General features: G+C 54.7%; 5 protein-coding genes across 5 annotated transcripts; 2 read left to right on the top strand and 3 right to left on the bottom strand.

The window, feature by feature from the left end:
• Positions 1 to 67: 67 nt before the first annotated feature.
• On the top strand, positions 68 to 1,569 carry CPAR01_08752 (FAD dependent oxidoreductase; the record flags this gene model as incomplete). Its single annotated transcript, XM_060493019.1, has 2 exons — positions 68 to 233; positions 281 to 1,569. 2 exons carry the CDS (start codon positions 68 to 70, stop codon positions 1,567 to 1,569), a joined length of 1,455 nt encoding a protein of 484 aa, XP_060349389.1.
• Positions 1,570 to 1,956: 387 nt separating this feature from the next.
• Positions 1,957 to 3,560, bottom strand: CPAR01_08751 (integral membrane family protein; the record flags this gene model as incomplete). The annotated part of the gene is made up of 6 exons (XM_060493018.1): positions 1,957 to 2,537; positions 2,620 to 2,687; positions 2,741 to 2,829; positions 2,890 to 3,186; positions 3,240 to 3,344; positions 3,399 to 3,560. 6 exons carry the CDS (start codon positions 3,558 to 3,560, stop codon positions 1,957 to 1,959), a joined length of 1,302 nt encoding a protein of 433 aa, XP_060349388.1.
• A 5,439-nt stretch (positions 3,561 to 8,999) lies between these two features.
• On the top strand, positions 9,000 to 9,943 carry CPAR01_08750 (uncharacterized protein; the record flags this gene model as incomplete). The annotated part of the gene is made up of 2 exons (XM_060493017.1): positions 9,000 to 9,115; positions 9,193 to 9,943. 2 exons carry the CDS (start codon positions 9,000 to 9,002, stop codon positions 9,941 to 9,943), a joined length of 867 nt encoding a protein of 288 aa, XP_060349387.1.
• A 177-nt stretch (positions 9,944 to 10,120) lies between these two features.
• On the bottom strand, positions 10,121 to 11,556 carry CPAR01_08749 (major facilitator superfamily transporter; the record flags this gene model as incomplete). Its single annotated transcript, XM_060493016.1, has 2 exons — positions 10,121 to 10,633; positions 10,693 to 11,556. 2 exons carry the CDS (start codon positions 11,554 to 11,556, stop codon positions 10,121 to 10,123), a joined length of 1,377 nt encoding a protein of 458 aa, XP_060349386.1.
• A 4,479-nt stretch (positions 11,557 to 16,035) lies between these two features.
• On the bottom strand, positions 16,036 to 18,090 carry CPAR01_08748 (uncharacterized protein; the record flags this gene model as incomplete). Its single annotated transcript, XM_060493015.1, has 2 exons — positions 16,036 to 17,256; positions 17,317 to 18,090. The coding sequence occupies 2 exons, from the start codon at positions 18,088 to 18,090 to the stop codon at positions 16,036 to 16,038; spliced, it is 1,995 nt and encodes a 664-aa protein (XP_060349385.1).
• Positions 18,091 to 20,128: the final 2,038 nt, after the last annotated feature.

Raw genomic sequence — 20,128 nt, 5'->3', positions numbered from 1 at the left:
TTAATCAGTGGAAACAGCAACCGGCCACCGGCGCAACTCATAACCTCTCACAGTCTTACCATCCAGCATGGAGGGACAATTTCAGAACAGCTCCAACAACGATGGTATACATGTGATCATCATCGGTGCGGGTCTTGCAGGGTTGGCAACTGCCCTCTCGACCAAACTCGCGAACCCTTCTCACCGAGTGACGATCCTCGAGGCAGTCAAGGAACTGCAGGAAGTCGGTGTAAGTCCTCTCATCCCCTCACACACACACACACACACACACACACACAAGCCCTTCCACGCATCAGCGCTTCTCAGCTCCAAACTTCGTCGAACTCACAAGAGACAAAATCGCAGGCCGGCCTCCAACTCACACCAAACGCGACGCGCCTCCTCGAAGCCTGGGGTCTCTTCCCGGCCCTCGCCCCCCTCGCGACCGTTCCCTCGACCCTCTCTGTCCACCGCTACGACGGCACCCGCCTCCTCGCCCACGAGCCGCGCCTCCAGGAAACGATCCAGTCCCGCTACGGCCATCCCTTTTGGGGCCTCCACCGCGTCGAGCTCCAGCGCGCCCTCGTCGACCGCTGCGCCGCCCTCGGCGTCGACATTCGTCTCGCTTCGCGCGTCCACTCCGTCGACTTTACCAGCGCGACGGTCACTCTCGACCCGGGATCGGATTCTTCATCACTCTCCTCCACAGTCTCCGGCGATGTAGTCGTCTGCGCAGACGGAATGTGGTCCGCCACCCGCGCCCAATTCCTCAACCGGCCCTCGCCCCCCTCCCTAACAGGCGACCTCGCCTTCCGCATCGCAATACCCATCGACTCCCTAAAGGGCCCTCACAAAGCCGAGCTCGAGGCCTTTATCAAATCCGAAACCGTACACTTCTGGATCGGGCCCCGGGGCCACGGCGTCTCCTACACCGTCAAGCAGGGCCGCATGCTCAACCTCGGCCTCCTCTCTCCCGACAACCTCCCCGAGGGCTCGACAAAAGTCGTCGGCGACGTCGAGGAGATGCGCGGCCTATTTTCCAACTGGGATCCCCTGCTCCGCAAACTGCTTGACCAGGTGGAGAGCGTGCACAAGTGGAAGCTCTGCTGGATCGAGCCGCTGGACGAGTGGGCGAGCAAGGACGGGAGGTTTTTCATGGCGGGGGATTGTTGTCACCCGATGCTGCCCTATCTCGCGCAGGGCGCGAATTCCTCGCTTGAAGACGGCGCCGTGCTTGGCCACCTGCTCGGCAAAGTTGGCGGCCGCGCAACAGAGACCGAAGCTGAAGAGAGTTCGAGCTCGACCTCGGCCTCGCAGCTCGCTGCCATGGCGGCCATGTACCAGCGTCTTCGCATGGCGCGAGGCCAGCGCATCGTCATGGAATCCTTTGCGCAGCGCGATGACTTCCACATGCCCGACGGCCCCGAGCAGGAGCGTCGCGACGAGATCATGACGGCGTCGCTGGCGCCTGGGGAGGAGCCGCGGCCGGGGTTCCCTTCGCGGTGGACATGTCCTGATATCCAACAGTTTCTATACTCGTATGATGCCTATGAGGAAGCGGAGGCGGCTTACAAACAGGATCCGTTCTAAGTGTATTCAGATTGGGTTATGGCGAGTGTAAGATGCTCGTTCGGGCTTTCTTACTCTATCAAAGATAGCTTCAGACTCATTATACACGCGCGCGCACACTAAGCGGCGCGGTTTAGTTTAAATCCAGCATATACTAATGATCTATGCTTCTGCCCGCCTTATTCGTCCAAAGACCAAATGCATCCAAGCATCTGAAGGCCAGAGTATCCAAAATCTATACCAGTCTTCTTAATCTCCAAGCCACATGAAAGCAGCTCCATACCGTTCTTTTGCTCAGTATGCGATGCGCCCGGATGCACCCCTAGGGCACCCTTGAACGCCATGAAACCACAAAGGTAGACATAATCGTATCGATACAATGGTCGGAGTTTTCCCCTCTATTCACCATTATCTATCCCTTCTCCCTCCTCCGAGCCCGACCCGCCCACTATGCTGGCTTTGCGCGTCGAGACCGTCGAGGTCAACCGAAGACACGCTCGGGGAGCCCAGCCTATCCCCCGTCCAGGTGTCGCTCGCTTTATCTCCTTCGATTACGTACATTTCGCTTTTAGTGTTGCTATCCTGTCTCCGGTTCGGTGGTGCCATGTAATCCGAGCCGAGTTGCGTCCCCGCCGTCTTTGAGCCGCCTTGCGCAAACGACCCCTGGTACCCGAGCCGAGAATTCGGCCGCGGCATGGGTTCATGTTTTCCTATCCCGCCGAGCTCCAGATCCGTGTCGATGCCGTCGATGCTATCGGTGCCGTAAGGGTCGCGGGGTGCCGAACGGGGCGCCGACCGCGCCGCCCCTGATCTCATTCCTCCGCTGATGTGCCCGCTGATGTGTCCGCTCATACCCGGTGTTCGGTCGGTCGAAGTGAATCCGTTGAGTCGCCATGCTCGGAGGAGCGGTCGGATGGTTACTAGACTGGAGGCCACGATGGCAACTCCGGGCTCGACTAAGGTCCAAACCATGGCATCTGTTCCCACAACTGCAGCCGTGTTAGTACGGTCCGGGGTTGATCTCTGGCTTTCGAGCACGAAAAGGGGATTTGGAAATGGGCAAGATCGTACACAAGATATCGGTCAGATCGCTAAGGTCGGCCAAGAACTTGAGTCTGATGAGGGTTGCAATGCTGGCACTGGGTCTTATTAGTCACTTTCCTACTGGCCATCTCATCATGGGTTCACTTACAAAATTCCCAGGCCAAGAATGACAATGACAGTTGCCTTGGCTTGCTTGGTCATCTTGACGCTCCATATCATAGGTATAGGGAGCAAGGCCTACATGACGTTAACATCAACTCAAAGGCATCGTAGGTTCGTAAGAGAAAGGTAGCTTACGTAGAGCCAATCACTCAAAATCGTCATGACACTGATGGAGTAGGCTGCCGCTACAACAGCGTCTGGCGATACACACTTGGAGTTGGGAATAGCATAATCCCATTGCGCTTCGACAGGCGAGCACTGGAATACATTCCAAAAGAAGATGACCACACTCCAAACCGTGATAATCGCCAGACTGACATGGATGATCCAGTTGTATAGCTTTGAGTTTGAAAGTCGCAATAGGAAGAAACCAATGCTCAGCTTGATGAACAGCATATCAAGCACATATGTGGCGGTAGCCAAGGCTTGGTACTACATGACTTGGTCAGTGACGCCAACGAGTACGAGAAGTAGAGCCAACAAACCATCAAAGCAGAGACCTCCTTCCGTTGATCCAGGGCTTGGTTGTGGTGGCCGAGGCCATCATTAACGCCGAGGAGGATAAAGGAGCAAGAGATGGTGAATATGATCTAACAGTTCAAGTCAGTGAAGCCGTAGCATGGTCCGCCAAGAAGGAAACTCACCTGGGCAACCAGCATGAGCCAGTCATCGGCTTGGAAGCCTTTGGTCATGAAAGCTCGAACATAACATCTGAGAACGACGGAAAACCAAGAGAGAACAAGGAAAGTGATGGCAGTGGCTACGAGAGCACCACCATTGCTCTCTGATAAATCTACCTCGGCCATAGGGCTGTGGTACCGAGATGCTCTAGGGAGTGACAACTGAGAGAGAGCATGGCCAAACGGGGAAAAGAGAGAGCAAAGCAGCCCGGGAGGATGGTTACATGAGCGAGACAATGGCATATAAGCTGGTCAGGATCGATGTACAGTACTCGACACACCAGGGGCCCTGGCCTGAGAACCCAAGGGCTGGATTCCCAACTTCCCGAAGCGCGGATGAAAGAGGGTCGCCGAGTCTGAGACCCCGGAGATGGGCCCCGGCAAGGCAGGGTCGACATGTGGAGAGAGACGAGGATTTAGGTAAACCAGTCCACGGCCCAAAGCAGCCGCATGGATGATGATGGAATATGAATTGGAGGCAGGGGACCAGCGAGGGCTGGCCGGACGGAATTTCTGCATCCTTCGACTGGTGCGGATTTGTGAAATAAGTCCCATAGTCCCAGACCGGGCTATGCTTGTTCGTCAAGAAGGAGGAGGAAAGGGGATCGCTCGTAAAGATGCACTAGGTAACAGAGACTAAGAAAGGTTACTGGGGGTATATGCCGGACAGTGGACTCGGTCTGGAGAGCATGTTCGAATATGTAATGTATTCCACTGTACAATATCTGCGGATTGAGTCCGCGGATGCAATTATTCGAGGCCGTCTTACCTCCGAACGTGATGAGGGTTGCAGTATGCAGAACAGACGCACATCTATGGAGCCCGGGAGGTGGGAAGCAGGGAGGAGGGTGGTGAGCTCTCTCGGGAGGAAGAAACGAACGAGCCAAGAGTTCTTTGCAGCCGGTCCCGCAGATGGGAACACCTTTCGCCTTACGCTGCGTACTCGTCGGTTGTGATGTCTGAAAAGAGAGGAGAGAGAGGGGGGGGACAGAAGCCGGTGGGCAGTAATAATTGGTATGCTGTGCTGTGCCGCTGCTGCTCTTGGACCGCCGCCGCGGGCCACTCCCAACATCCAGAGATTACCTACTTGATCGAAATTTCGCGAAGAAGACCATCTTTGCAACCAGCTAGGTTCTGACACTGATCGAGAACATACGGTATCAGCGAGACTTCACGAAACCACTAGGTTCGGTGAAAGCACACCGCTAGGCCTTGGTTGGTGGTTGTGTTTGCCGAATCTTGAACTTTGTGAACGGTGGTCCCTGTCTTCATGGAGGTCACGATTGAGCTAGAAGGTTGGAATCTAAGCCAGAGCAGCGACCATGTACACAATGAGGAAGTCAGCTCCGCTGAACATGGTAGACGCGTCGTAGTTTGGGCCCGGCGATTTGGAACATCCCTGGACGATGTTGGTGTGGTTTCATGCGCGCTAGCAGCATCGACACAAAACGTATCCGTAGCGTATAGCTAAGATGAGGTTTCGCTAACGAGGTAGAAGGCGCACTTGCCACTAGGTGCCACATGGCGTGGTATGAGTTGGAGGGAACTGGCAAGTCGGAGTTGTGAACTTGTGTGTGATGTGAAGCGTCGGACTTGACGAGCCGAGCTATGCGGCCAGCGGAAGACTGAAATACACTAGGAGGCGGCGAAGCGGCGGCCCCTGGTTGGGCTGCATGTCGCTTTCGGATGCAACATGGGTGGTGTTGGAGAACGCTGACGAGCAAAGAGAAGACGAAGGGGAAAAGCAACGACGGATGCAACCCAATTTGGCTGACAGGGCGCACTGGCGATGGGGGAGCCGGCGGGAGAGCTGCAAGAAGAGCGAAGGGCCAGACCATACGTATACGGTAGAGGGCACAAAAGACGTGCAAGGCCCCTCGAGTTGCATATTGAGATCCTGTTCTCCCCATTGCCCGCCCAATCGTCGTATAATCGTCTTTCGTTCTTGAGTGATGACCGCCATATGATCCTGAGCTTTTCGGTTTTCAGCGGTGCGGGGCAGGGAGGGTACCGGATTGTCAGAAAATAACAACAAGATGAACATCTGTCCGAGTGTTTTGACACATGGGACCAAGTTTTGAGTTGGCCAGGCCAGACCAGACGGGATGATTACAGTGTCGGCCGGCAGAGGAAGAAGCGCAACTTGTTTGGGCGCGGGCAATATGCCCAAGACGAGAGAACGGGGCTGTAAGAGGGGCTACTGGGGGTCAACTCCGAACCTTCTGCAGTCTAAAAAGTGAAGTTGTGGCCCTACTCCGTATACTAGGTAAGGTAGATATGCTCGATCCCCCGGGATTGTGTTGGAACTTGTGGCCAGCAAGTTCTAGCAAGAGGGCCTTTCCAAGGTCTGACGGGTCACGACAAAACAGCGGCGCTCAGCCCTCGGCCAATAGCGCACATGATTCATATGTTCTGTAGATTGAAATGGGGTCGCGTGGGTTGGACGTCGGGCAGTCCCCAGGTCTGGAGATTGCTCTGGGTGAAAAAAGCTTGCCGTCGGTGACAGGTGGAGGGCCCGGCTCGGGAGAAGAACAGGGTGCCGTGGTGCCTGCTAGTCTATTAGGCTCTTTGAACTTTTGAAGTTTGATGGCCGGGCCGCGACAAAAGGTGGGCGTTTTCTGTTTACACTACTGCGTATTCCAGTAGATTGTATACTTTATCCATGGAGTGGTTTGGGTGGATTGCGAGGGGCTCCTGAGTGGAGTGTCAGAAGATGGCGTTCCTCGGCATCGACGATGAAATGTGACTAAGAAAAGGCGCTTGATCTTGGCACATGTAATTCGGGAATGGCATGGCACAAACCAACCGTTTTCTGGCGTGCCTGGCTGACTGTGCAAGTTGAAGTTCGATACTAAATAATGGAAATGAGGTACGGATACGCTAGGTACTGTGTGGACTCGTGGAGTATACTTGTAGATTTGTCGATGAGGCGTCACCGTTTGGGCACAGACAATGCTCTAGAAGCAGAACCAGAAGGAGAAGGAGAAGAAGGAGAAGGGGGAAGACCAGACGGGAGAAGCAATAACGGCACCGGACTTTCTCCATTCTCCTCCTTCTCCTTCTCCCTCTTTCCTCCAGTCTGTGCCCTTGGGGCCCCCCTTCCTGTAGCTTGCATTTCTGTTCCTGCTCCTTCTCTCTTCTCTTGCTCCTTCTCCTCCTCCCGGGTGCCGCTCTTCCCCGTCCCGCACATTTGCACCTGCTTGCTGCACCCTCGGCCGAAATGAGATGGTGGCCGTCGGCGTACCTTGCATGAGGTACCTGCCCAGGTGCCCAGATAGGTACCTATCCAAAGGTAACGCCTGCGAACTGTGAAAGTCTAGAGTACTTTCTCCATCGGCACGTTTTGCACTGTAATATTGGTACCTGTGTACGGAAACCTCGGCTAAATTGTCTAGACCAAAGTGGATGTCGAATCCCCTGCAATCCTGCCACCACCAACATCAAGAGGGAAGGAGCGAATGTGCTCAAAAGCACCAGGGCCAACGCCATCCCAATCCCAGCTTACGAGTGCGTAGAAAGGAACGAAGGATTACACAGCTCGCCCGTTGACAACTCTACTAAGTACCTTACGTTCATACTGAATTGGCACACTTTGGTTATCTTCATCACATGAAGCCATGCAAGTGACGGCAACAATAGCATGACCAGATTGGGTTGGCTCGTTCCATTCTTCGTCTACTGGTTGAACCTAGCATCGGCGACAATGAGTGGGTGGGAAGAAGCAATACGCGCACGTTTGTACGTAGGTAGACAGCAACGACGGACAACATCATAGACCTTTCTCACATTCTTCTCGATGCCTTCACATGCTATCAATCGCCTATTCTGGCTGCGTGAAAGTGGGCTAATGGCCGTAGATACGGAAGTTTTTCCGTATTCGAAAGGGGCGTTTCAGTAGCTCTGCTTTTGCGTGGCTCGCTACTGATACTGGAGGGATTACATTCCCAGTTGGAGATGCCGCATATCCAAATCTACGTAGCCCACAAAAATGCACCCGCGGCTACATGGTCATTCAGGATTAAGTGTGGTCTGATGGTGTTCGCTTGTCTGCTTATCTGGAGATTCAGAAAACAGTAGTATTTGCTTACATCCAACAGCAGCGCAATATATCCCATTATCGACGGTATTTATCAAATATCAGACATTCTTTGGGGTATTCGGGGCGAACAGCCGGGTACAAGTAGCCTGAAATCGATCCCAGACGTTATTGCTTCAGAGCGTCTCTCATATATGGCCAAACAATGGTTGCCAATGCTTCAATGCAACGTCGTTCCAACCAACACGTCCCGCCTCCCCCGGCCCGCCTTATGAGCGTAGGAGCGGCATCCCTGCCGCCATTCCTCGGCTTCATATCCAGTTCAGGCCCGGGCTTCAGGCGGGAGAGAGGGCTTGAGACTTGGATGAAGACGGTAGTGTCTTTCTCTAACCATTTTCCTCCGAAAAGACGCCTCGCTCTCGTCATTACGGCGGCACAACGGATCGAATCAGGCGATTTGCGGCGTCATGATCTTGTCACGGGGGTTATCCTCCACACGCGAACGCGGGGCTTTCATGCTCATTTCCAGTGACATATCCGCATCGATCAGCAAACCTCCAGTGAGTCTTCAGACGGTAGCAGAACCAACACTACGATCCGAGCATTGGCATGTCGACACCACACCACCATGCTATACTTCCGTGATCGACATATTGTCTGTGTGGAAGAGCATAGGCGGTCGGGAACCGGCTGCTAGTTCGGCAAAAGGATTCCAGATCGCAACCCACCGTTACATCGCCTACCGATCAATTTCCCCTCAGCTTCAGTTTGCCAAGGTTGCATTCAAAGTGTCTAGTTCATCATAAACGTCAGCAGTCAACTCGAAAGCTTCTTCGGTGCCTTGATAGAGACTGCGATGTGTAAATCTTCAATAAAAAGCTTTTTATGAAGCACTGGTGTTCCTTGGGTGACAAAGCGATGAGAAAAGCTGCGCGACGATGAGTTAGCGGGGCTTGCAATCGAGGCAAAGGCAAAAGCCCTGAAGGGCATGTCATTTCGCAGTTGAAAACATTTCCAACGAAATATCAATTAGATCGGGAGAATGGCGAGAATCATACAGTCACATTGACACGGCCTCAGACGTTCGGGGCCGGGCCAAGTAGCAGAGAAAAGAAGCCACAAAATTCGGCCGCTCTCGGACGCGGATGTAAGGACGGGAGCCCGGAAGACGGAAGGCCCCACTCACCCCTCTCAACCCAACGGGTGTCAGCAGCTCCGAACCCTGGGCCGTCGGAGTGACAAACACATCTCGTTATCCACGAAAGCCTCGCACTGACACAAACACTTCCTTACATACAGACCTCCCCAGTTGTCCCCCCCGCCGGACCAGACACTCGCGTCTCGTCACCCTGAATACCCCTCATTCTGCGAATTACCCCGTCTCGACTAGGTACTATTGCTATTGCTCGCCCTCTTCAATTTCAGCCTCGGCCTGCTTTGCTTTGTCTGGCTTCAACCCGCTCGTCAAGCTAGACTTAAGGCATTGCAGCATTCTGCTAACGTCTAACCCAGGCCGGACACCCGCCGTCATGCCAACCACTCTCAAGTTCACTGAGCATCGTTATGCTGCTGATAACGAGCTTCAGAAGCTAGGAGTGTGGGAATTTCCCTCACATACGGATAATGCCTCTGGATACTGGGTAATGTGGGTTATCTAGCCTCTCCTGAGATACCGTCACCCCCTTCCCAGCGTCAGTAAATCATTAACTCACTCCACTCTAGTTACGTCCACGGTGGTGCGTGGCGTGATCCCCGAAAGACTCTTCAAGACTTTGGCCCTTCTATCCAGGAAATCTTAAAGTCCAGGTCCATCCCCAGGTCTGAGATTCGCGGCTTCATCAGCATTGACTACCGTCTCTCTCCACACCCTCTCTACCCGCAAGACCCCGACGTCACTTCTCCCGCAGAACTTCGTTGTGCTCAACATCCGGATCACCTTCGCGACACCTGGTCAGCCCTTGCATTCTTACAGCGTGAATATCAAATCGGGGACCGTTATATCCTCATCGGGCACTCGGCCGGCGCTACCTTGGCCCTTCAACTGCCCATGGGATCCGTTGCGCTGGGCGCGTCCCCTTCGCCGGAGGTCAAGATGCCAACTGCGTTTATCGGCGTTTCCGGCATATACGAACTTTACAACCTCAATGCCCGCCACGAACAGACTTACACCCAATTTATTGCCGGTGCCTTTGGAGACGACCAGAATTCTTGGAACAAGGTTGTTCCGGCCACCTTTTCAGGGAGCTTCAAGGATGCTCTGCCTACCAAGCCGCTTATCTTGCTGGCCTGGTCGCCGGAAGACTCCTTGGTCGACGAGCCTGAGATCGATACTATGGCTGCGAAGCTGAAGAAGGACGGGGTGGAGTGCACCATCGTCAAGGACTTGACCCACGATCATGACTTTGTCTGGGAGGATGGCAAGCAGATTGCCCGCTTGCTGTCGGAAGCTCTCACCCTGTTGAGGAAGAACTAGATTCGAGGGCCAGGCGAAAGTTGTGCTCTTTCTACGGCCACGCCTTACATTACAGATTTATGATGGATCATCGTATTGGTCTGAAGTGCTCACAATATACCATTTCTTCATTAATATCCACTTCATATTCTATTCTATCCGTTTCGAAGTGTGACACATCGTCATTCGCGCCTCTCTCTACAACTTCGCCCCCCAAGCCTTGCCCGCCTTGGCCGTTCTCGCCGCTCCCACCGTCAGCGCACCGGCAATCATCATGACGCCGCCCCAAACCTGAGCCCCGAGATACGAGCCCCCTGACCTGTCGATGATGGCGCCCGCGATCGGCGGCCCAGCCAGCGTCGCGAAGCCAGAGATGGTGGCGACCATGCCGAACCGCGTGCCCATCTTCTGCGGATCGGTCGTCAGGCTGGCGGTCGAGCCGACGAAAACGCCCTGCGTCGCGCCGTTGGACAGGCCGTAGAAGACGCTGAAGGCGTACATGCCTGCCCTCGTCTCCACGCCGATCCAGGCGAATTCCATGCAACCCAGAAGGAACATGGTCATGACAAACATGTTGATCGGGCCGACGTGGCGGTCGGCTAGCCAGCCAACGATGGGCCGGATCGGGATGCCCATTCCGTTGGTGATGAGAAGAAGCGTTACCGACTCTGTTGTGGAGAATCCTATGACCTTGCGGGCGTATGTGTTGATCTGTTGCCTCCTTTAGCACACGAAAAGCATCACAAAACACGACTCCTGGTCAAACTTACGTAAAAGAAGCCAAAGTACAGCGCCATGAAGTAGAAGAATACTCCCAGGGTGTACAAGATGTACGGCAGCTCCCGGAAGGCCGACCACTCCAACAGAGGCCCAGCCTTTCTCGGAGGGAGTCTAGGTCTCAGCAGAGCAATAGCAATCGTCGCCACGCCGAGCGCGACGAACGCCGAGCACCGTACAGCCCAGGGGAACCCGACCTGCGGGATGAGATACTGAAGCGTCGACGGGAAGATCAAACTCCCCACTCCCGTCCCCGTCGCCGAAACAGCGAGCGCTAGGGACCGCCTCTTTTTAAAATACGACCCGATGATAGCCACGCCCGGCATGAACAGCACGCCCAGCCCCAGGCCGGTACAGATCCCCTGCGCGAGCATAATCTGCCAATACCTCGTACACAGGCTCGTCATGAATGATCCAAACACCACAAAGGCACAACCCACGGAGACGGCGTGCCGGGCGTACCCGGCGTCCGTGAGCCGGCCCGAGACGGTACAGACGGCGAACGTCAAAAAGATTTGCACGGAGCCGATCCACGAGACCTGCGAGGCGGGCAGGCGCAGGGTCTCGGTGTAGTGGAGCTGGTAGACGCCGAAAGTGGCCGGGTAGCCCCAGGCTAGGGCGTTGAGCATGTTGCCGGCCAGGACCTGGGACCAGGCCGTCCAGCCGCCTTCCGGGTAGACGAGGTCGTGCTCGGCGGACCATTCGCGGACTTGGTGTTCGTCTGCCTCCGAGGTCTCCTCTTCGTCGGTTGCGGTGGCCGTGCCGGTGGTTGTTTGGATCTCCTTCTCCTTCTCCGTGGTGGTAGGGAGTTCGGCGCTGGGGCCGCGGCTCCTCGATGAGTCTGATGTGTCGGACATGGTGATGACGCCCTTATCTTGGTCAAACGAATGTTGTGATGATGGCATGTCCATCCCGGGAAACAGACGGTTAAAAAGAAGAGACGACTATGTGGTTAAATATGTTGAGTCAGGTCCTCCATCGATCCAAGGGGGCCTGAAAAGTCTTTTTTCGTTTTGTCCTTTTTCTCAGCTGGTAATATTAGATAATAGGGATGTAAAGCGAGGAGGTCAAAAGAAGAAAAGTCGTTTCTTTCGTCACGGAGTCATAGCCCAAGCGGACGCTACTAGCAATAAGTAAAGAAAAGTGATAAAAAAATAGAAAAAATCAAGAAAAATTGCAACCCAACTATCGCGCCGAAATCGCCCTATCTTTCTCCCCGACTGCCGAAATTGAAGAACCTCCCGTCTACGGAAGCAGTTTCGCAATGCAGCCAACGGGGAATCGTTAGCAAACAATGGTAGCAAACACGGCCGGGATCTTATTTCCGGGCCTGCGGTGTGACCGCCGGGAGCGGGAGAGCGTCCCTCCCTCCTCTGCATAGCAGCGGGACTCGGCGCCCAACATGTCGGCTTGGGCGTACGCCTTTCACGCCCTATCTTATCCTACGGCCTAGGTACTACCACGGAGTGTTAGGAGTCTTCGGCGAGACGGAGTGTTCGCCGAGGGGCGATGGTGCTCCGACCGGATGCCTCGAGTGAGACTTTGACGCGGTAATATTTTCGGTAGTATGAGTCCCGGGGAAAGCCTTCCGAAGCGGAAGACCCACCCGACTGGGCAAAGTTGGAACTTGAAGAACAAAAGTTTGCTCCAGTTGATATTGCGGTTTGCTTGCTTTACAGGGCTGCAGGGCAGTACCGGGGGTATATTGGTCATGCGCATATTTCTTATTTCTCCGTCTCTCTCTCTCTCGTCTCAGCACTCTCAAGTCCCAACTATCAGGTAAAACTCCGTACCTACCCGAAATTCTCATCTGGTCCTGTCCAGAGAGGTCCTCGAAATTTCGAGAGTTGCGTGACTCGATCACTCATTATCATTGGACGTTAAAGGTAGCTTGGTGGTTCTGGGGGGGTTGTGACCACTACTCAAGCTACCTTGGCAAAAGGCCGAGTTGCATTGTAGACATTCTAGGTCCGCAATTGACCTGGCTCGACCAAACCTATCTGTCCGTACAGCCTACTACTACAATAGCGTGCTTTGCGGATAGCTCTGCCACTACGGGCTAGAAAGAAAGAAAGAGAGGCATGAGCACAGGAAGAACGAAAGCGCCTTATGAGTCTGGAGATGAAATATGATCGATCGGTCATTGGTACATATTCTAACTCAAACGTAGCACATCTTTATTCGGTACAGAGTAAGGTAAGGCAGCATGTGTACATATCAACCATTGCAATGTTCTTCGTCATGCAGAGACTTTTCGTTCCTCAATGTCCCTCGGGACTGATAAGATAATATCTTATCTTCCGCCGGCTTTCCCAAACCAACCATCGGTTTAGTGACATTGGAAAAAGCAGCGACAGCGGAGGTATCGCACGGGCCGCCTTCGGTTGCAACTTCCCAGGACCGCCCCCGCTCCAAGAAAACCCGAACGCCAACAAAAAGCTGACCCCATCGGCGCGCCGAATCGCGGATGCGGGGCGCAACCTCCCGTTCCGTTTAGTTTACCTTAAACGTGCATCCGTCCTCATCCAACCCACCGTCTTCGCCCCGTCGCATCGCATCGCATGCTAACAATGAGGATACCTTACCGAGTGGTCAAGATGCGATTTGCAAAAGAGCCCCCGATCGAAGAAGCAATAAACGCTGCAGCTAACACGTTTCTTCATCTCTCCCTTTTCTCTTTCCTTTTCTCCCGCACGATTCCCATCATTCTTTCCCGCCTTGCATTGAGGCTTTCGCTATGCTGCCTTACCTTACCGCGATGATCGATCCATACCGTTGGGCGCAGATTGATTGCGCATCACCTCACTCCATCCCAACGCGACCTCTAAACCCGCCCAGTGCCGTCCAATCCGAAGTTCCGAGAAAAGCGTGTGAAAAAGTGTCGTCACCAATCAGTCTCAAACACAACAACGCGCCGCGGATCATGACCTGATGACACCCCCCGATCCTTTTCCATCCCTGCGTCTTCTCTACCTTACCTTGTCACCTTGCGGTGTTGGTCGCTGGCCTTGTCTTTTGGTTCCAGGGGAAAAAGAAGGGGAGGCAAGCCCCCATTTGTGCTATTCTCACTCTGCCTTACCTATCCGTATCTTATCCATATGCTGGCCTGTCGCATGCACTATATGTACCGCGTTTTTTTGCCACCTGCTCCAGCTAGCTGCTCGTCTTGGTGTCGCAGCAAGATTCGCGACTGCAGGCACTACGACTAAACGTCCCATCCCCCTCCGCCGGAATAAGCACTGCCACCAGTGAAACACCCAAATCCCTCCAATCCAAGGAAGCTCGCACCTCCATGCTGCGCCTGCGCCTCTCCAAAACGTCCAAAAAACGGTAAAAGTAAGTCAGCGCATAAAAGTAAACAAACAAACAAAACAACAACAAATAACAAAAACCACCTTGAGACGCGACTTCAAGACGATTCAATTCGTTCCCTTTTTTTTTGCGCAACGCATGCGATACATATGCACACACTCTAATTCGCCTCCAACCCACAACCGCCAGCGACGCGCGCTCACCCGCCTTTAACCATTTTTCATGCAAAAGTACCAATCCCGCAACGTCCTTGGCCTCGCTATAGTCCTCGTGTCATGTAGCGCATGCATCGGCAAAAAAAAAGAAGACAAGAGACTGCTTCAACGCGATCGCAAATTTGCGCCACGCTGACTCAATCGCGTCGCCATGCACGCACTCAAACCCTGCATCGCACCATCATCCTCACGACTCTTCAACACAATTGTCGTTCACCGACGACAACATGTAGCAAAGCGAAATTCTTCACGCGCAAAACTTGACCAACCTGCATGACCGCAACATCGTTGACCATTAAGAAAAAAGAGTGCGGGGAGCTCTCGAAGAGGTGCGGGGTAAATAAGCACTCATTGCAAAACATGGAATGACGTAATTAGAGAGGTACCTCACGCTTGAAGCTTTCCCTCTCGACAGTACCTCTCCCCGTGTGGATCGCGGAAGCTCTTGCGCCCCAAGCTCAAGTACCTCTTTAGCGCGCGAGAGTGCGCACCAGCCATCTCTCCCTCCCAGTGAGAAGCCCAAGCTTCTGCTCTATCGCGCGCACGGATCGCAACTGCCGCCGCACACTGTGCGACTGTGCGCCTGTGCTTCTGCCCTTCCCCATCTGACAGGGCGGCTAACAGACGTCAGCCACACCATCCAATCCATACGCCCCCCCTCCCCGCCCGAGCCGGAACGGGATGCAACGGCGAGAACCGCACGCTAGTGCCATAAACGGACTAGCCGCGCATCCATCTTTCAACGACTTCCGTCCTGCTCTGTCCCCGCTCCGCACCGGAAGATGCAATGTCATCGCACCCGCATATTCACTTTTCACCGTTGTCGCATTCCATTAATTACATTGCGCCGCATCGCCGCAAACACCAAAGGTACATGATCAGTATGTTTTTTTTCTCCCTTTGGCTTTCGCTACAGAACCGTTGCCACTAACAAAAACAGTCGTATCGTAGCTGCATCTTCTCCTGTTGCCCGCCTCCAAATAGCATCCAGAGAGGAACTAAAGAAACAGAAGCAAGCTCGCTCACGCAGAGAAGCTTCATGTCGCTTGCGCACATATAGGAAAACACAAACCTCCAAGGCATGCGATCCACCTTCCGCCCGGACAATTTGACTATTGCGTGAGCCTCGGAACCGTTCTCGCCCGCCATTGTACCCATCCTTGCCTTTTGTTCTCCTCCGCACCTGTAGCCTCCCAATTCCATCCTCACTTTGCATTGAAACCTTGATCTTCCACATCCTAACACTGATCCATTTGCGCTGCGCACGCGCCCACAAGTATTCCAATATACTCGCTTGCTTTTCTGGCCTTCAGCCGCTCCACCACATCGTACAGTTGCACAACTTCGCCAAAACTGTAGCACCCTCGCCACAACTCGAAAGACATGTAGTAGGAAATGAAAAGGACATCGCGCGCAAGCCAGTAAATGGAATTACAAAAAGAAAAACACCGCTTCCCATTTAAAAGAGACCATAAACGCCAAAAGGAGTGTGCGCAACCGGCCTCACCCGGCGATTCTCAATGGTATTCACCAACGAGTCTCTGCCGTGTTGCCAGTGCTGTTGGATGGTCATGGTGACAAACATCCGACAATTGCGACGATGAGAGGCATGTCGTGAGACGATACCGTCCGAGCGCCTCGCCCAATTTCATTCATCTTTGTCGCCAGACGCCGGTAAGCCGGTAAACCTTTGTCGCCGCAGAAAAGTGGTCCAAAACTTTGTGACAATGAGTTGTGAAAAAGACTCGCCAACCCTCTTCTGAGTGATGCTGCGCAGGGCTGTGCTCACTCCATCAGGAGTCGGCCATTCTACCGCTTGCGCTTCTTGTTCTTGTCGGCCATCGCAGCCGTCGTGGCAATTGGCGCAGCTGGCAGGAGAATAGGCTGCGTAGGGTTGACAATGTCTTCCTTCTTAATAGGAACGCCCATGTGTCGTCCGTACCTGCCCTTGCGTCCATTGCCCTCGTCCTCGCTGATGCATTGTTCAGCATTGAGGCCGGCGTCACGGCATCGCCCACAAGGTCGCTGCCTGTCACAGCCCTTCTTGCTCTTGCGGCATCGCTGGCAGCGGGGCTTGGCAGAAAGATCAAGCTGATCGTCTTCGCCGGGCGCACCCGAGGTAGCAGCAGCAGCAGAGGCAATTGATGGCTTGCGCGAAGGAGGCAGAGAGGCCGGCGACATGGGCCCGTTGCTAGCGGGAGCGGGAGCCGAAATGGATGCCGGGGCTGAAGCCTTCTTGGGCTTAGGAATAGTAGGCCGAGGAACCTTGCTGACCTTGGTCTTGGGCTTGGAGCTGGGCAGTTGTGTCTTTGGTTTGGCATCCGGAAGGTTGGTCTTGTTCTTCAGCACCTCGGGCTTGCCCTCGCCATTGACGACGTGACTGGTAGGTTTCTCGACACGGACGTCTTCAACAGGAGTTTCGATGCTGGGCTGGGGAATGAAGTGGCTCTCTGTAGTCTGGTAGATCTTGCGCATGACACCAGCAGCATCCAGCTTTTGGCGCCGGGCGGCTGACTCCTCGTCGCTCTCACTTTCGCCATCGCTAGTGGCTCCAGTGGAAGAGGCGGCGTCGGCACGGCCGCTGAAGGTGTCATCCAGCGTGGACGCAGAGGTGCGGCCATGAGAAATGTTTGACATTTCACCCAGGCGCATAAGCTGGATGGCAACATCCTTATCCTCTTCTGACATGCAGCTGCCAACGGTGGGGTCTGGAGTGGGCAGAATGCCGCTCATGCCGCTGTAGTTGCCGGTTTGCCCAGCGTATCCGATGCTACCGCGACCGTGGCGTTCAGACGACGGCGTCGCATAAAATCCACCTTGCGCATATCCATGATTGTGGCTCTGCGGGGAATGCAGAGGCATCGGGTTCGTGAAAGGGTTCTGGCCCGGGTGGACAAATGGCAGAGAGGCTCGCTGAGGCTCGGCGCGGCGGGCAGGAGATACGGACGGATTCGACGTAGCCGCTGGCATCTGAGGAGGCGCAAATAAGGGGAGTTCCTGAATGGAACAGGATGAGTACAAAGGCCCAGACTAACAAGAATAGAGAAGAAAAGGATATTGTCCAAGACCCGTGCGGTCAGGCAAACTTACCGAGCTTTCAAACTTGGCCCGCTTGCGACGACCTCCCTCAACAATGTTTTCGAGGCTGATTTCGGTGTTGCCAATCTGCTCCTTCATTCTGCTAGAGCTGGACCCAGGAGCGCCGTCACCGCTGCTGTATCCGTTGACGCTATCACTGTAGATATCAGCGTGGCCATTGGAGGCGGCAGTGTCCCGATTCTTGGAAGAGCGGGATCGACCCTTCTTGGAATTCGTACGGGCAGATCCGGAACGCCGGCCGCGTCCGGCATTGGGGGATGGGCTGCGCTTCCGAGAGGTGCTCGATGAAGGCCTAGAGATTTCTTGGCCGAAGCGCGGTGGAGGCTGCAGCGGATAACCGTTGCCCTCGAAATATTGCTGAGCGCTGGGGGGAGGGTTATGATATGTGGGCGGCACAAAGGGGCTAGAAGCAGAGGGGGACTCCTCAATGACTCTGACGTAGACAACCATGTTGTTGCGGAAGTTCTCGTATCGGGCGATGAGGGTTATACCATTTTCGTCCTCGAAACTGACGCCCTTTGAGCCGGTCGGGCCACCGTACAGACCGTAAAAATTCTTGACGGTGGTAACAATGGAGTCGGTAGTGTCATGAGGATATATTTGGACTCGCATGGGGAGTCGCGCCCTGTATTGCGGTGACTCGGTGAAGAGGAGTTCAAATGCGACGTTCTTGGGCGACACCGTCTGCCGGGGCGAGACGCTACCCTGGTTTGAGGTGGCCGCGGAACCGCCGTTGACGACGCTTGTGGGAGACATGCTCGTCATTGTGATGTATGGTATTGATTCGATGGGTTTGAATGGAGGAATGTCGAGCGAGAAAAGTTTGATGGGAAATGGGGTGGTGTGCGATGAGCGGGTTTCCGTAGAGTTGGCACGGAAAGGTTGGGACCCTGAGCCTGAGTCGGCGGTCGATGGGCGGGACGAAGGGTATCAACGACGAGCAAGCCGAAACTTGGGTCGGATGAGGAACGGAATGAGGTATCAATCCACCGAATTATCAAACATGGACGTTATATCGAGGGTCCTGTGTCGTCGTGCGGTCAGCGCCAGACGGGGCGATCTGACCAAGGACGCTGCCGGAGCGAACGGTCGGAGAGGACGATGGTTGAGGAAAGGAGTACGGGGTGATTTGGAGTCTAGGGCATGGACTGCAAAAGATTAGCCATGGGATGGAGGATGAGGACCGAATGGACGAAATTGACGGTGTGATAGAGTGTATCGGGAGTGAAGAGAGGAGGAGAAGCAGAAGTATGGTTAAGGTAGGAAGAGGAGTGGTAGGAGAGAAAGAGGAGAGGTTGAGCTGGGACTGGGTCGGGGAGCGCACGGCAAGACGTAGTAGCGAAGAAGCACAGCCAGAGAGAGAGAGAGAGAGAGAGAGCGAGCCAGACCCCAGTCCAGACATCAAACCTCTCTCGACATTGAGCCCGGCGGAAGCACAGGAGAGTCGGGACTCGGGATCTTGGAGCAGAATGGTGCAAAGGGATAGAAGACATCGATCGCAAAGACCATAGGATCGGTTCAGACTCACTTTGGAAGGATGACAGTGTTGTTGGATGATTGTTTCTGCCGGGCAATTCGCAGGTTTGTGTGCAATGTGCATGAGAGGGAAAAAGAGGAGCCAAGTTGAGAGGTTACGATTTTGTGTCTGCGGTCCGTCAGTCACCTCAGTTCAAGTCCAGGTCCCAGGTCCAGTCCAGTCCAGTCCGGTTTCCAGTTTCCCAATTTCCAGGTCTGGTCCCGTCAGGTCAGGTACCGTCCACATCGCCGCACCGTCAGTCAAGTACCTGACCTTCTGGTTAGGTTTGTCTCTGCTCCTGGCGGGGATGGAGTGGCTAGGTACCTGGACCCCCTGGGCCTCCAGTACGACAGTCTACCTCCGCTAACCAACACGCAGTACAGCGCATATGAAATGAGGAAAAGGCCCTATAGTTGCAGGAGCAGCCCACTGTCGTGGTGACCGGGGCCCCCTCAAGTGCCGGCAGTAACTTCCCTTGGGTGACAGTGCGCGATGAACTGTGCCAGCTTCGATTCCTCATGCTTGGCGGGTCATGCCCAATTGCCTTTGCTTCAGGGCACTTGGTGCTGTAGCTTAGGCACGTATCACCCCAAGTTGAGGGACCTCACAGGGGCCATGTTCCACTGTGGCTTATGGCCAGGTCCCTACAGCACTGGATCATCCCCCAACGCATACTGCCCCCTCCCCCTTTCCGGGCAATCGCCAGGCAGGTGGCTAGTTCGCCCCAGAACAAGGCCTTGCCGCACTCGTGGGACCTCACCGCACCTTCAGGCTTAGGCAGGGTGGAGGGCAGTGGCACCTGCCTACCTGCCGGACCCGCTCATCCCGTCTGGCTAACTATTCTCCTAGGTCACCTCACACACTCCGAACCTGAGCATGACGAGTGAAAAGGGTACCTCCACGTCGCAGGCGCATTTGCTCTGCGTCTCGACGAGACCCTTGGGCCTATGTTTTTCGAGGTCGATATGATGACTACCATATATGCGAACATCTTGGAGTCCTTCGTCGGGTTTCTAGGCGGTGCTATGCGGCCAGGGACGACGGCGACGCACCGAGGCCCAAGTCGCTCATGCTTGCGCAACTTGGGAGCCACACGCCGCCGCCGCCGCCGCCGCCGCTGCGCGCACAACGAAGGAGCGACACTGTATCCGTATGGAAAGGCTTCTCCTTCTTCGTGAGCGGAAGCGGATCCGGACAAGGGCCTAGCAGGCCGTACACCGGGGGGGGGGGGGGGCTTGGTGGCATTTTTCTCGCCATCTGGCTCTTCTGTCTTTAACTTGAGCCTAC

Source organism: Colletotrichum paranaense (genome assembly GCF_030867605.1).
Source record: "Colletotrichum paranaense strain IMI 384185 chromosome Unknown Scaffold_6.1, whole genome shotgun sequence".
Lineage (NCBI taxonomy): Eukaryota > Fungi > Ascomycota > Sordariomycetes > Glomerellales > Glomerellaceae > Colletotrichum > Colletotrichum paranaense.
The sequence above is the reverse complement of the archived record's forward strand: the minus strand, read 5'-3'. Positions and strand labels throughout refer to the sequence as shown.